Source organism: Drosophila innubila (assembly GCF_004354385.1).
Source record: "Drosophila innubila isolate TH190305 chromosome 2L unlocalized genomic scaffold, UK_Dinn_1.0 4_B_2L, whole genome shotgun sequence".
Taxonomy (NCBI): Eukaryota; Metazoa; Arthropoda; class Insecta; order Diptera; family Drosophilidae; genus Drosophila; species Drosophila innubila.
Genome location: NW_022995372.1, coordinates 10,994,322 through 11,011,576, shown reverse-complemented (window position 1 = coordinate 11,011,576; position 17,255 = coordinate 10,994,322). Strand labels below are relative to the sequence as shown.

Genomic DNA, 17,255 nt, shown 5'->3' with positions numbered 1-17,255 from the left:
GAACTTAATTTGTTTAATTTCAGTACAAATTTTATTCTCGCTACTTAAGTTGTAGAAGAGAATTATAACTTAGTAACAGATCGATTTATTTTTTTAAATTTGCCAGTCTCGCAAATTGGAAAAACGATTTAAAAGCATATATAAAGAATGTATATCTTAAATGTCTTACAAAGTATCCCAAAAATGTCATAAATAATCAAGTTTTCTAGAAACATATTTTTTTTATTTTACCATTTTTTAAATTCCTTTAATTTGTTTTTGTATTCATGGCCGAGAAACCTCGACTATAAAGCTCTCAGTTTTTTTATAAAAGTACACAAAATTTAAAATACTTAAAGAAATTGTGAAATTGAAATAATTTCTGTAATTTGTTTTATAATTGTATATTTTAAAATTATTGTTTTAGTTTTTCATGTATAATTTTATTGTTTGATTCTATTAATTTTTTTTTTCCGAGTTAAAATTTCTTATTAATATTGCTATTTCTTGTTGTAGAAAATCTGCCAGGATGCAGATAACAAACGTGAGGACATGAAATGGTTGGTCAAAACGTTGGATTCCCTGCTCAGCTATACAACCGAAGATGAGGCGAATTTGGAGCAGAAGAAACTGGAAGATTTAATTGCACGCTACAAGAATCTGATACCCACAATTGAGATTACAATGGTCAAGACGGAAGTATTCTCCAAGTGCTACACATATCGTCGTGAGGTGCACGAAGTTGTTTGCCTGTTGACCAAGGTTAAGGACCAGACAGCTAATATACCCGCTCCCGATAGCTTGGATAGAGTAAATCGCCTGATTGAGGAGCAACAATATGCCATCAATCAGCTTGATCATCAGCGGCCTCACATCATGTCGATGCTACAACGTGGACGAGATCTCAGCAAGGATGTCCATGCTCCTGCCTTTGTTAATACCGAAGTGAAGAATCTGGAGACAGGATGGAATCAGGCCTACACCGAGACCTCCGATAAACTGCAGGCGTTGAAGGGAACTCAAGCGGTGTGGAGTGAGTTTGTTGATCAGAAGAACGACATTTTCTCCATGCTGCAGACCGCAGAGACAGAGCTGAGGGCCCTAACACCACTTCAAACTGATCCGAAGAATGTTAGCCAAGATCTGAAGTCGAAGCGTGATTTAAATGTGCAACTGCAACAGGCATCGCATCAATTGTTGCCCAAGTTGCATGCCTTGAAGTCGGAATTGGCGCCACTTGCCGCCGCTGATAAGCGTCCCATACTGGAGAAGGAAGTTACCGAAGTGGAGAAGATGTTCTTCAACACAATGGAGCATGTGAAGGATCGTGTGGGTTACTTGGAAGACTACAGTGCCAAGTGGAACAACTACAAGACGCGTCTGGCCGAGCTGCAGGAATGGGCCAATAAAGTGGCGCCCAAGAACATTGAAGCCTTGCAGTCGGAGGATCTGACGCCGGAGGAGCGTGTGGTCAAGGTGCAATCCTTTAAGCGTGTGCTGGGTGAACGCATGAAGCAATTGGATTTGTTGGCCGCTGATGCATCAGAGTTGGCTCCCAAGGAGGGCAACGTTGCCGAAGCGAAGCGTTTGAAGGGTGAAATCTCGAAATTGCAAGAGGTTCTCAGTGCCATCAATCGCAATGTGGATCATCAATCGCAGGCCGTGCAGGAGGATCTGGTGAATTGGCAACAATTCCAGGCTGGATTGCAACAGATCAAGCCGGCGGTGGAGCAAAGTGAAGTCAAGGTAAATAACATAGTTCCTAAGCCGATTACACTTGATGAAGCCGTTGCCATGCAACAAAATGCCAAACAATTTGAAACACAATGCCTGGAGCAGTTGGACAAACTCCATGGCATATCAAACATCAGTCATAAAATGTTATGCAAAACCAATGCCCCCGATGAATTAGATGCCATGCACTCCCGTTGGACGGCAGTCCATGAAAATGCAAAACAGGCGAGCGCTAAGCTCGAGAAACTCGTTGCCAATTGGCAATCATTTGATGCGGATACTGCCAAATTGGAGGATTGGATATGTCAGGGTGAAAAGTTGATGGGTAAGCGTCCAGCTGTTCTAAATACACCGCACATTGATAAGCTCGAAAAGGAGCTGGTCAAGTTGAAGTCCTTCAACAATGAGATATCACAGCAACAGGCTAAACTTGTTGCACTTGGCCAAAATGCCGATCAAATTAGTTTGCATCTGGCGCCAGAGGGCGCTGCAGCTGTTAAGGATCGCGTCAACGCGATGAAGGCAAAACTGCAAAAACTTTCCGAGGCAACGCGTGGAAATATCAACGAAGTCTCCGATGCCATAATTTCACGTCAAGATTTCAATGCCAAACTGGTTAACTTCTCCAATTGGATGGAACAGTTGCGTAATCAGGTGACTCAAGTGGAGGAAATCAATCCAGAACGCGTGGAGACAAGTCTACATGTGATACATGCTCTGCTCCAAGAACATGCCGATAAGAAGCCCAGTTTTAATGCCATCTACGATGAGGTGAAGCAACTTGCTCTTGGTGCTACTCCAGAGGAATCGAATGCTCTCAATGATGCCTACACTGCTCTCGTGGTCAACTATCAGAATCTTGAGTCCAATATGCTGCAAAAGAAGGCCGCTCTCGAGAAGTGGACGGAGCTCTTGGGCTGGAAACATGACACTGAATCCCATTTGAATTATTTGAAGCATCAGCTGGACAAACCCGAGGGTCCTGCAGTTGAAGAACTCAAGAAGGTTGTCGATGAAATCGATCATTTGGGTCAAGGACTAAGTTATTGGAAGGATCAAGCCAAGCAGATTGACGAGAATCCAGCTATACAATTGAGAGATGCACTTTCTCGCCGTCCCTTGATTGCCACGCAGATTGTCAACGATGTGGAGAACAAGCTGGAGAATCTCAAGATGCGTTCACAGAATCAGCAACAACAATTGCAACAGATGACGGTGCGCAAGGATAAATTCCATGCACTGGAGCACAATTTCGGACAGGCACTGCAGGAGAATCGTGCCAAGCTCGAGGAGATCTTAAAACAACATCCCACTCTAAATAATATTGATCAGATTATTGCCGATCTTGTAGCTCTCAATGATGCCCTCAAGTATCAAGCGGATCTTAAGGATCGCATTCATGACGAGGGATCTCTGTTGATGAGGGAAGATATTGCCAGCATGCCGGCCATACAGGAGAGTCTTCTGATTCTCGATAAAAACTACGATTCTTTGCAAAATGAGATCGCCGATCGCATACAGAAATACAATCTCATTAGTCAGGCTTTGAGAGAGTATGCCGAGTCTAAGGACAAGTTCTCAAAGGAGTTGAAAAAGGCCGAGGATCTGTTTAATGCCATACCACAACAGCCTGGCGACGAAACTGAACTTCATCAGGCTTCCGAGAAGACACGCAAGACCATGGAGCAATTGCGCAAGTCCAAGATGAATCTCGATGAGCTCGATCGTCGTGGCAACAATGTCTGTAAATTGTTTAGTGCGATTGGAGAAGCTGTGCCACAAGAGGTGCCCCAGGAAGTTGCCACAGCAAAGCAGCATTGGCAGGATCTTCATGATAAGACAGCCAAAAATGCGCATATTTATGAAACGGAAGCTGTCATTTGGTCGCAGATTGAGGATGCCAAAAAGGATCTGCTACCTTGGTTATCGGAAACGAATCAAGGACTCTGCGATGCTGCCGATAATTCGATTGAAATTGAATTCGGGCCAATGCGTTTGAGCAAATATCGCACCGAATTGCCTTCCTATCAGGCACTTAAGGATACAATCACAGAGAAGACCAACGATCTGATGAAGATCAACAATGGAGCGGAGATTCCTGCTCTAGCTGCACTTAATCAGCTACTCTCTGAGCAATTTGCTGAGGTTAGCAATAATGCAGAGAGATTAAGTGCAGTTACAACCTCATTTAACGATCAAGAACAAGAGTTAAGAAGACGCACAAAGATCGCAGGGGAAAATGTGAGCAAATCACGTGAGCAACTTATCAAATGTGATGACATGTCCGGCGATAATAACAAGATCATGGAACGTTTGCTTCAATGTCGCGTTCTTCGTGCTCAATTGGAACACAGTGGCAATGAAATTGAAAATATCAAACAAAATGTCGATGAATTGCGTAATCTTTATCCCACATTCAATGAGTCCATCATACCCAAGGAGTTGAATAATGTGCAAAAACGCTACGAGGGCGTCGATCTCTATGCCAAAAAGATCGAGAGTTCCTTGTTGCAGTTCCTCAAGAAATTCCATGCAGATAAGGTGGGCATGTTAAAGCGTCTCATTACGACACAGCGTGAAAAGGTGGCGTGGTGTCAACCTGAATCATCCAGCGATAAATACAACTTGGATGTGAAGAAATCATCGCTGCAGGAAGTCAGCAAGAGCATCGATGATTGCAAGTTGCGTCATGCGGAAACATTGAAATCTCTGGAAATGTTAAAAGCTGTGGAATCGCCACAAAATCTCGCCGAGCTGACAAACGATGCTGAGTTGATGGATAAGGAAATGAAGGCGCTGCAGGAGAGCTTTGATCGCATTAAGGGTATCCTAGATGAGAATGTTGATCTCTGGTCTCAGTACGAGCAATCAAATGAGCAGATATCGAATTGGTTAAGAGATGTTGAAGGTCGTGTTAAAGCAGAGACAAGTGGTCAGGTAAATCTACCTGAGGTGCCACAGAAGTTACAGGAATTAGCCGTACTCCAACAGGATGTGATCTCCCATGAGCCCATCATCAACAGCTTGGAACAGACTTCCCAACAGTTGATTGAAAAGAATCCGGAGGCGCGTATTGGACAATTTGTTACACATCTCGTCCAGCGTTATCAAACAGTTGCCAAGAGTCTGGCATCCCATATTGATAAAATACGTGGCGCACAAATGTCGAATGCCAACTTTGCAAAGGCATCGAAGGACTTTAATGAATGGTTCGGTGATGCCAAGATTGACTTCCAGGAATTGGCACGCATGGGCTCTCCAGGTTCATCTTCGGCAACGGCACAGCAATTGCAGACTATAAAGAACTATCTCAAAACCTTTGATAATGGTCAACTTTTGCTTAACAATGCCGTCGATATTGGAGAGGCTCTCTATCCTGTGGTTTCTCCCGAGAATCGTGAAAAGATACGCGCGGAACTGCGACAAATGAGGGAGAAATATGATTACTTGAGGGATGAGGCAAATGCATTGATGCAACAGGTTGAAGGAGTCCTCATCCAAAAGACTTCCATTGAGGAGAGTTATACTCAGGTCTCTCATTATCTGAATGAATCCAAGGCCAAGGTGACAGCAGGCGATGAACTCTATCCCACTTTGGCGACCAAGAAGGCAGCTCTACAGAACTATAAAACTCAGTTGCAAGAAATTACTCTGCACAAGAATGCTCTAAAACAATTACACGACAAGGCTGTAACCCTCTGCGATGATGAGTCGGAGCGTAAGACGGATGAATCCATTCAGGAATACAATACACTCTCGAAGAAGATTTCCGATCGCATTCAAACTGTGAGCAATCATGTTGTCAAACATGAAGCTTATGATCAAGTGTTGGAGAAGGCACAAGATTGGTTAAACACCATCAAATCGGAAGCGATTGATATCTTGAATGAGACTACGTTCGAGAAGGAAGGAGCCGAGGAGAAACTGATTGTTGTGGAGAATCTATTGCAGCACAAACCAGAAGGAGATTCCATCTTTGAGACTTGCCACAAGCTGCTGGAAACGGTGCTTACACAAACCCATCCCAATGGTCATCCGGCTTTACTTAAAGGTTTCGAGGAGCCCAAGCAGGCGTGGGAGGAATTTATGTCGCTGTGCCAGGATTCGTTAGTGAAACTCAAGCAACTCTGCTCGAAATGGGATGAATTCGATTCAATTATTGAGGAGCTCGATAATTGGATGAAGAACGTTGAAGCTGTGGTTAAGAATCAGAACCTTAAGAGCACAGCTGAAGCAAAGAGCGCTCATCTCAAGCAACTTCAAGAGAATGCCAAGGACATTGATAGGAGAGGCACCGCTATCAACGAGCTCATGGATCAAGGTCGTGAAATTGAGGGAGAAACTGATTTGAATCTCAAACTGTCACGTCTTAACACACGCTATCAGACCTTGAAGAATCTGTGCAAGGAATCGATTGCCAAGTATACAAACTACGTCAAGGATCACGATAGTTTTGACAATGACTTTGAAAAGTTCAAGGAGAATCTACAAACCAGTGTCAATGAGTTGGCCAAGGCCAATGAGATTGTCGGCGATCAAAATGTGCTGCAAGATCAACAGAATAAATTGCGTGAGATGTCGGACAAAAGGATTACGGACTCTACAATCTTTGAAGGTCTCATTGATCGAGGCGAGAAGCTCTATGGACACACAAGTCCCGAAGGCCGTGAGATTATAAGGCAACAGCTGAGAGCTCTGCGTACCATGTGGGATAATTACACAGATGATCTCAATTCGGCCACGCATAAGATCGATCAGTGTTTGTTGCAGTTCAATGAGTTTAGCATTGCCCAGGATCAGTTAACAAAATGGTTAAAGGATGTCGACAAGGCCATGCAGAGTCACACCGAACCGAAGACTACTCTACAGGAGAAACGAGCTCAGCTGCAGAATCACAAGCTGTTGCATCAGGAAATAACCACACACAATGTCCTGGTTGATAATGTCTGCGATAAGGCTCAGATTTTGGTGGATCAAATCAAGGATAACTCGTTGAATGTCTATCTACAATCGATAAAGCAATTGTTCCAAAATATCGTACAGAAATCCGATGAGATCCTTCACAATCTTGAGAATTGTGTGCAGAAGCATAGTGAACTGAATAATGCCCTCAATGGAGCCAAAACCTGGATATCGAATGAGAAGGCAAAGCTACTGGAATGCGACGATGCTTATGGTGAAAAGGCAGATATCAAGAGGAAGATTGAGACCCTCGGACAGTTGGCCCAGAATAAGCCGCAAGCCATGAACCTCATCGCAGAAATTCGCTCCCAGTTTGACAATGTGAAGCCGGCCACCTCGGAGAAGGGTATTGAGGTGCTTGAGAAGGAAATTGATGAACTTGAGACGACCATGAAGAGTCACTTCGATGACATCGAGGGAATTGAGGGCAAACAAAAGGATGTGCTTGCACAGTGGGACAAATTTGAAAGTAATCTCGAGGAACTTACAAAATGGTGTCGCAATGCCGAGGCCGTTTTCCGAGATCAACAACTCAAGTCGACACTCCATGAAAAGGTCGAGCAGATGGACAAGTATAAGATACAACGTGAGCTCATTATGCAAAAGGAGAAGGAGATCGATGCTTTTGGAGATATGGCACATGCGCTTTTAAACAACTGTGGAGCCGATCGCCTAAAGACTTTGACAACACAAATCACAACTCGTTATCAAGTGCTGCAGGTGTTGAGCAAGGAAGTTGTTAATCGTTGGTCGAATCTCGTCGATGATCATCAGTTCTATCAGGATAAATACAACGAGGTTGACTTGTGGCTGCAACCAATTGAAGCGCAATTGGAGAAGGCTCTCAAGGATGAATCCCCCCAGAGCTCGAACATCCTGCAGGTCCTGTTGTCCGAGAAGGAACAGGCGGAGAGTTTGTTTGGCTCCTTGAATGCAGCTGGAGAAAAAGCATTGCCAGACACTTCAACTCAGGGTAGAGAAAAGATACGCAAGGATCTGCGTGATATTCGCGATCGTTGGGACAAGCTTGATGAGGGCATTCGCAATCTGGAGAAACGGCAAGAAGCCCAGACAGTTCAACTCTCTAGTTATCAGGATATTCTCGGACAAACGGTCAATTGGTTGGATCAGGTTGAAAAGCTGCTTCACAATGAGAATCCCGCCAGCTGGACAAGCGCACAGGAGATACGCTCCAAGTTGTACAAATATAAGGCGACCAATCAGGATATTAACTCCCATAAAAGGATTGTCGAGGCTGTGAATGAGAAGGCTGCAACTCTGCTGACAAATGCAGCTCCTGCAAATGCTGATGAGATTGCCAAATCTGTAGTTGAAGTTAATAAACGCTATGAACAAGTTGGCCAGGATTGTGCCAAGTTGGTAGCCGATTTGGATGCCGCTTTCGATGTCTATCAACAGTTTAGTGAACTGCAAAAGGCACAACAGGATTATCAGAAGAATCTCTGGGATCGTCTAACTGGTTACTCCGATTACTCCGGAAACAAGGCAGCACTCCAAGCGCGTCTGCAAAAGATCAATGAAATCCAGGATGCATTGCCCGAAGGTGTCGCCAAATTGAAAGCGCTCGAGGAACACATTGAAAGCCATACAAGAAATATTCCTGCACGTTCCAAGGAAGCCATGACTCGGGATTTGGCCAATTTGCATGCCGATTTCGAAAAGTTCAGCGGTTCTTTGACGGATGTCAAGAGCGGCCTGGAAAATCGTTTGCAACAATGGAATGACTATGAAGTCGACTTGGATCGCTTGATTAATTGGCTGGGAGAAGCTGAGAATGCGCTCAAGAACTACAATCTGAAGTCATCTTTCGAGGAGAAGGAGGAACAACTAAATCGCTTCCAATCTTTGACTCAAAATCTGCGTCAGAACGAGGCAGACTTTGAAAAAATGAAGGATGATACCTCGGAGTTGGTTCAGAGTTCCGGAGAGACAAGAATCGCTGTCAATGTGCAGCAAGTTTCTTCGCGTTTCCAATCGATACAAGCGACGGCCAAGGAGATTCTCAAGAAGTGCGAGCAGGCTGTTCAGGATCATGGACATTTCAATGAGAAGTACAAACAATGCTCCGATTGGTTGGCCAATGCTCAGGCACGTTACGACGACTGCAGTGATCTGTCCACGGTGGCATCTCGTGATGATCTTCTCAAAAAGCAACTCGTTGTACAGGAACTGTTGGCCCAACAACCTACAGCAACTCAGCTTTTGAACAGCACTGTCGAGCTGGGTGAAAAGTGTTATAGCTCCACGGCAACGGATGGTCGCGATGCAATTCGCAGTCAATTAGATGATTTGACCTTTGATCAACTTTTTGACAACATTGCCAGTACAGCACGTAAGATTCAGGATAAGATTGCCAGATGGTCTGGTTTCGATGAAACCGCCGACAGTCTAAAAGCGTGGTTGGACAGTGTGGAACAAGAGCTGCCTGCAGAAATTGAACTCAAGACAACGCTCGATGAAAAGCGCAATAAATTGCAAGCTTATCGCGATATTATCAACGATATTAACAATCATCAAGTTGAGGTAGGAAATCTGCAAGAAATTGCTGCCAATTTACCTGAAAAAACTGAGCATGTTGATCGGATTATCAAGGATATCACCGATCGCTTTGGCAAACTGCAAAAACGAGCCCAGGGCTACGTCGAACGCTACGAGGGCATCGTAAGTGCTCATCAACAATACTCTAAGGCTGTCATGGATGCCCAGGAGTTCATTGATGCTACAATGAATACTGTACATTATTGGGGAGATCTGGACTTGGAGCAGACATCTCTTCACACAAATCTTGATCGTCTGAAGAATTTGAAGGCAAGTTTGGCCGATGAATTTCCACGAGTGGATCAAGTTCGGGCGTTGGGTGAGAAGGTTATACCCGGCACTGTGGATGTGGGACAAGTGAATATCAAGTCCCAAATTGACACTACACAGCAGGAATGGGAAGGTCTCCTGGCGGCCATCAGTTCCACCATTGAAGCTATCGAGGCACGACTCCAACAATGGGCGGAGTATGAGCAATTGAGGGATCAATGTTTGGCTTGGATTCGTGATACGGATAACGATCTGCATGCCATTGATCTGAAGGAAGATCTGTCCAAGAAACGTGCCCAATTGGATGCCCTGAAGGCCCTGCAAGGTGAGGTCCGTGCCAAGGAATTGGAAGTGGATAATGTCACTGAGAAAGCACAAACTCTTCTAAAGGGAGCCACAACAACGAGAGCATCGGGTCCTGAATTGGTTACCAAATATCAACAGATCTTCCACAAGGTCAAGGATTTGAACAATCGCTGGCAACAGTATGTGACGTCACATGAGGACTTTGATAATTCCATCTCGGAGTGTGCTTCATGGATAAACAGCATTAAGGAAAAGTTGGATTACTGCTCCGACATGTCTTCGATGAGTCAAAAGGAACTGGACAAAAAGTTGGCTACAATTCAAGATGTTATTCTGCTCAAGGACGAAGGTTCAGCTCGTGTGCTTAAGATCTTGGAGCAGGCTCAACATGTGCTGGCCAATACTGCTCCAGCAGGCCACGAGGCCATCAACAAGGAGTTGTCAGAGCTGCAGGACCTTTGGTCTGGCATTGCATTACGTATCATGGATGTAAAAGCGAATCTGGATGATTCTATTACACAATGGTCTGGCTTCTTGGATCAAGTGCAAAATGTGCGCAAATTCAACGAATGGTTGGATACTATACTCAAGGAATTAGGTGAACATCAAACTACGATGACGGAGAAACGTGCACAGCTTGATCGTGTTAAGTCCACGGAAGAGAAAGTGCGTGTGGAGAAGATCGATGTGGATTCATTGAAGATTCAGGCTAAGGAAATGATTGCCAGCGGTCAACAGAGTCAGGCTGCTTTCCAGGCCCAAAAAGTGCTGGACAACTTTGATGAGCTCTTTGGAAAGACACAGAAATTGCTGTCCGATCGTCAGGATCAGTATAGAGATCATCGGCTGTTCAAGGAGGCCTACGATGATCTTGTCAGCTGGATAAGTCGTGCCCGGGAGAAATTCCCTGCACTGAAACAGAGCAGTCTAAGCGACAAATTGGCCATTGAGAATGCCGTGCAGGCAACGGAAGCGTTGCTCAATAAACAGGCACAGGGTGAGCTTCTGGTGGAGCATTTGGTGCACACGGGCGAAGTTGTTCTGGCAAGTACGTCGAATCAGGGTCAAGAGATCATTCGCAATGATATACGCGCTTTGCGTGATAGCTTCGAAAGTTTGTTCCGCGAGATCAATCAGCAGAAAGAAAACTTGGAAGTTACCATGGTGCAATGGCGTGCATATAAAGAGGAGTATGAACGTCTCATGGAATGGCTACAACAGATCGATATACTTGTCAAGAACCACAAACTCAACCTCTGTCCCAACCTGCCCGACAAGGAGAAACAAGTTGCCGATATGCGTGAGGTTATGTCGCGTCTGGAGAAAGGAAAGGATGACATTGACAAGTTTAATGCCTCTGCGGCTGGATTATTAAAATCTCATCTCGACAGCTATGTCAACAATCAGCTTAGACACTTGGGTTCCATGTACCAAGTGCAGGTTAATCTCGGCAAGGATGTCCTCAAAAAGGTCGAAACGAACCGTGATCAGCATCGTGAATACGATGCCAACATGAAGTCGGCTAAGGAATGGATTGCCAATGCCAAGCAAACTATTCAATCAGCCGGAGAAGGAGCCGGTTCCAAAGAGGCCTTACAACGTCGCTTGGAGCATATCCAGGACTTGATACGCAATCGTGAGCTGGGTCAAAATCTTGTACATACTGCCATCAACAACGGAGAGAAGATCATTAGGAATACACGCTCCGATGGACGCGATGCCATCAACAATGAAATGAAGGAGCTGCAAACTGACTGGGATCGTTTGGTCAAAAAAATGTCAACAGCAAAGGTTCAACTCGAAACGAATCTGCTTCAATGGGCCGACTACAGTTCCAGTTATTCCCAACTCCAGAAATGGATCACAGACAGGGAGGCGAAGCTCCAACAGGCTTGTGAGCAGAAGATCATTAAGTCGCAACGTGGTCAACCTGGTCTTAGCAGTGGCCTCAGTGAACGCAAGGCAAATCTTCGACAGACCAACAATATGGTTCAGGACATTGTCTCCTTTGAGCCGATGATACAGTCGGTTACATCGAAGGCATCGGACTTGCAACAGGGTGCACCTGCAACAGAAATCTCCGATAAGTATGAGAATTTAACGAAACAAGCCAAGGATCTGTATGCCAAGCAAAAGAATACAATTGATAGTTATCAGGCTTTGATCGATGCTGGCAATGATTTTGCCACCTGGTTGAGAAATGCCAAGGAAAGGTTGAGCAAGTGTTCTGAACCAACAGGAGATAAACAAGCTCTGGCAGAGAAAACACATCAGTTGAAGATTCTACAAGGAGAAGTTCCCGAAGGGGCGACAAAACTCCAAAATGCCTTGGCTCAGGGAGAGATCGCTTGTCGCACTGCAGAGCCTGAGGATTGTGCGATCATTGAAGAAGAGGTTGCTCTACTTCAAGAGGAATTCGATGCCTATGTCGAGGCTCTAAATAAGGCCAAGGATTATCTGGAAGTGGGCATTGTCAAGTGGTCTGACTACCAGGATCAATACACCGAAGCACTCGAATGGTTGACCAAGACTGAAGCCTTGGTACAGTCCTACAACAAACTGCAGGATAGCCTAACCCAAAAGAAGGTGGTGCTGGAACAATTCCAAGGACATCTACAAACACTCTTCGATTGGCAAAAGACCTTGGATCATCTCAATATGAAAGCTCAAGTTTTGTTGGAAACCTGCTCCGATACGAGAATCAGCAATGCCATTATGCAATTGACCACCAAATATAATGCCCTACTGACTTTGGCTAAGGAGGTTATGAGACGTTTGGAGCTGCATTACCAGGAGCATCAACAGCATCATTCACTCTACGAGGAGTGTCAATCGTGGATAGAGAATACCCGGGAGAAACTCGCGGATTGCGAGCAGATACCCGGCACTTTGAATGAAGTGCAAATCAAACTCAATACGGTTAAGAATCTACGTCAAGGTTTCGAAACTGGCCAAAACAAACTGCGCTATTTGCTGGAACTCAAAGAGAAGGTCATCATGAATACGGAACAGAATGGTGCAGCAAAAATACAAGAAGATACGGAAGCCTTAAAACAGGACTTTGATAAACTTCTCGTGGATCTCAACGAGGTGCGTCAAAAGTTGGCCAACCGTTTAGCTCAGCTGGAAGAGATCTTCAAGCTGTATAAGATTTTACTTGAATGGCTGGAGGATATAGAACCAAGTGTCAAGGCTAGCGAAGAGTATCTGAATGATTTGAGCGAGAAGCGTGCTGCTTTAGAGAAGTTCCGTGTTACGCAACGTGACATCAATGGACATAACGATATTGTGGAGAAGATCAATGTCAGATTGCGTGAAGATAACAGCCTGGACAAGAATGATTTCCAGCCGGGACTAAGCAAATTTGAAGTTCTGCAGGCTGAGGTAAACAAGATCATAGAGTCGCTGGAGAATCAGGTCAACAATCATGAGAAGTACAAGCATGCCTATAATGAACTTCAGGATTGGTTGCGTCGCACACGCATCGAGGTGGAACAATGTGCCGATTGTCATGGCGAGAAGGATCAAGTTGAGGATCGTCTGAATCGCCTTGGAGAAATACAGGCAACTTCCATGCAAGGAAAATCTCTATTAGACGCTTGCGAGGAACTCAGCCAGGCTGTGATTGCCACCAGCGGAAACGAAGGTCAAGATAATGTTGCCCAGGAGATCAAACATTTGAATGGCGAATGGGAAACACTTCAAGCTTTATCTCGAGATGCACGCAGCGGTCTCGAAACGTGTCTGTCTGCCTGGCAGACTTTCTTGCAGAAATTCAACAAGATTCATTTGTGGATTGAGACAATGAGCAAGCGCGTTGCCAAATCTCACGAAGGCGATAACAAAACCCCCGAAGATTTGGTCAATGCCAAGGTAAGCCACAAATGTCGCACGCAACGCTAACAAAAAAAATAAATCAAATTACTAAAAAAAAAAAGAGAGTGCACACAGTAGTTCACAAAATTGATATATATATATATAACTGATCCGTTTACTAAAATCACACTAATCCAAATTGCCAATTCTTTAGCTAATCCCTTAATCACATTTGCAGCTAATCATTTTACACACAGTCTAATATGCTTTTATGTGCCTTTTTCTACTCAAGTTTGAATAAATCGACTAATATGCAAATTTCCTTTAGAAACTACTGGATGAGGTCCTAGCTGAAAAGGAGAATGTTGAGGATTTGAATGACAACTGTGAGCTATTGATGGAACAGAGCGCCTGCACTCGCATTCGCGATCAAACCATTGAGACTCAGGCCAGTTATACCAAATTGTTGACAGCTGCTCAGGGTCTGGTTGCCAAGATCGAAAAGAATCTGTCGGATCACACAGAGTTCCTTAACTATAAGAAGGAAATGGATGCCTGGATCGAGAAGGCTCAGCAAGTACTCCAGGATTGCAGCATCGATGGTAATGCCACGGTCATTGCCCAGAAATTGGAAACTGTCAATGTAAGTTGATCTTATAATACATCAATTTGACGACTTAATATACAACTATAGAAATTTATTTTTATAATAATTTTAAATTTTAGTGAGAAATATTAAAATAAGAATTGCATTGTAATAATACAAATAATTACTGAAAAAAAAACACTCTTAAAATGTTTAAAAGTTATTTAATTTAACAAAATTTGTCGAATCTAAGAATAGAATCATGATCAAAAGTTCTTTCGGCTTGGAGAGCGATTCTGTTTTCTCAAAGTTGTTTAACATTTTTTCGAAGTTCACAAAGACTTAAAAATTATTGAAATATTGAAAATTGTTGTTCTCATATTTTTTAACAAGTAGAGATTTAATGGAGGAAGATCAGTAAATAATATTTTCGTTTTTCTTTACAGTCTCTATCCTCCCATCTGCCTGAGGGTCAGCATTTACTTGCTATGGTCCAAGACGCCTACTCGAAGGCCTCCAATATTACACCCGAAGACAAGCAGGAGAGACTGCGTGATCTGATGACCAAAGTGCGTGAGGATTGGGATGCCTTGGGTCTGGCAGTTAAGCAGAAATTGAGCGACTTAAAGCAAGCACAAAATCGTTGGAACGACTTTGCTATCAATAAGGAGAAGCTTGAAAAATGGCTCGTCGAAACGGAGAAGACCATGAAAACGGCGCCAGAAACCAAGGGAGAGTTGAGTGAGATGAAGACGCTTCTGGAGCGCTACAAGACGCTCTCCAATGAGGTCAAACAGAAGGGCAATGATTTGGAGCAACTGATGTCGGAGGCACGGGATCTGGGCACCGAAGTGGATGCCGTGAATCGTCTTCAGTCACGTTGTGACAAGCTGAAGAACGATTGTGCTGCATATATTAAGGATCTGGAACAAGAGATGCTTGATTATAACGCATATCATCAGAGTCTGCAGGATGTTGAGAAATGGCTTTTGCAAATCTCCTTCCAACTGATGGCACACAATTCCCTCTTCATTTCGAATCGGGAACAGACCCAGGAGCAAATCAAACAGCACGAGGCTCTTCTCAGCGAAATCCAAAAGTATCAGACTAATTTGGATGATCTGAATGCCAAAGGACAGGCCCAAATTAAACGCTATGAGTCCACAACTCCTGAGATACGTCCAACCGTTGAGTCACAGCTGAAGAATATACAGGACAGCTACAACTCACTGCTGCAGACATCAGTTCAGATCAAGAATCGTCTATTGGAATCGCTTGCCAAGTTCCAGGAGTACGAAGATACTCTGGACAACATCATGCGCAATCTGGAAGCTTACGAGCCAATTATACAAACGGAACTCGATGCACCTGCCACCAGCTTAGAGTTGGCTCAGAATCAACTCAAATGCGCTCAGGACATGCAACATAAGTTGAACAATGAAAAGTCTAGACTGGCAGCTGCAGTTCAGGCTTGTGAGGCAGCCACAGCATCGATAAGTCGTCCCAGTTCTCCACTGGAGACGGCCATGCATGCGATTCCCGAACGTGAACTGATGGTGCGCGCCAAGCTCGAAGATCTGCTGGATCAGGTGGGTCTTTTCATATTCAAGAGATTGTCTTATTGTAGTTTTTTGTATACCTATCCACAAAATTAACTTGACTAGAAAAAGATTGAAGTTTTTTAAATAAAACGTAAATGGCTTATTTCAAGTTTCTTTGACATAATTTTATTTAATTCGTAGAACTAATTCTATCTGAATTCATATACAAAATATGAACATAGCTGTTTAATAGAAAAGTCTTAAATATTGCATAATTTTGTTAAAGTTTATTTGATTTTTGTCCTGTTTTACGTTGAATTTTAAAAGCTCAATCATTGATTTATAATTTGCTAACCCAAAAAACTTTTCTTTTAATTTTTTTTCTTTAATTTTAATTTTACCACTAACCCCCAAAATCCGAACACCGCTCTAACTTTTTGTTGATTTGCCGCACCGTAACTGTTGTTAAACCGCACTACCACGCCCACTTTTTGCTCCTGCCTGCCTGACCAAAACTGCCTGTGCTTAATTTATGGCTTAACAAAAGCCAACGCCAAATACTCAGAGCTCAACGAAAAATGATGGCATTGATGATGATGTCGATGACGTTGAGCTCAGTGAAGTAAACGAGGCGTTAATGGATCCAATTGCTCACGAGCGTATTGCCAACTATCGTCGCATAGTACGCTTGAATAGTGCACACGTGAGCAAGCTGCATGCACTTGTCGCTAAGGTAAGAAGCCCCCAGATCAGTTAACAAATGGTGGTGGCTTTGCCTTAAACATGCTATAGCTTGATACTAACAAGTTTACTTTTGTAGCTGTTGTAATTTATATACTTTGTGTACTTTATAATATTTTAATCATTTTAAAATTGCATATTTATAATCTTTATTTAAACGTTGAATTTTATTATTAATTAAAAAAAACGTTTTGTTAAAAAAATGTGGTGCTTTATTTATTTATTTACCTTAAGTTGGTTCGACTCAATACATTAATTCAACAATAACATTTTTAGACGATAATACATCACATTTAAAATAAAATAAATAATTTAAATCAATAATAAAAATTCTTAAAAAAAAAGTATTACAATTAATGTTGAAAATTTATTAAAAATATGGAATTTATAAAATCCTAAAAATGTATATATAAACTTTAAAATGATAATAAAAAAAATCAAATATAAAGCAATTAATAACGAATATTGGTTCATTGCATATTCACAGGTGCAATCCCACTTGGGTGGTTTGACTGCATCCGTTAGCGAGCTGGAGCAACAGCAGAAACAGCGCGCCGAGCTGCAGGATTGGGTTAAGAAACAACAGAGCTCCGTCTCTGATTGGTTAATGCGTCCTTGCAAACTTCGCTCGGAGGCCGCACAACAAGAGCTGGTGTCCATGAATGATTTACTCAATTCAATTGGAGACAAGCGTTCCCAGCTGATGTTGGAGATGACAGGCTCATGTAAGTTACTTAACAAACTCAAGAAAACATTAAATA

At 43.3% G+C, this 17,255-nt stretch overlaps 1 protein-coding gene across 6 annotated transcripts in view; it reads left to right on the top strand.

Moving 5' to 3' along the window:
• The window catches only part of LOC117782395 (nesprin-1), a 120,936-nt gene that overhangs the window by 35,583 nt on the left and 68,098 nt on the right, over positions 1 to 17,255 (top strand). For 5 of the 6 annotated variants that reach the window (XM_034619506.1, XM_034619505.1, XM_034619504.1 and 2 more), the window contains 5 exons: positions 496 to 13,683; positions 13,955 to 14,269; positions 14,659 to 15,801; positions 16,301 to 16,486; positions 16,982 to 17,219. In XM_034619506.1, coding sequence (XP_034475397.1) covers positions 496 to 13,683; positions 13,955 to 14,269; positions 14,659 to 15,801; positions 16,301 to 16,486; positions 16,982 to 17,219 — 15,070 coding nt within the window. The remainder of the gene's footprint in view (positions 1 to 495; positions 13,684 to 13,954; positions 14,270 to 14,658; positions 15,802 to 16,300; positions 16,487 to 16,981; positions 17,220 to 17,255) is intronic. The other variant, XM_034619509.1, reaches the window with a different exon arrangement.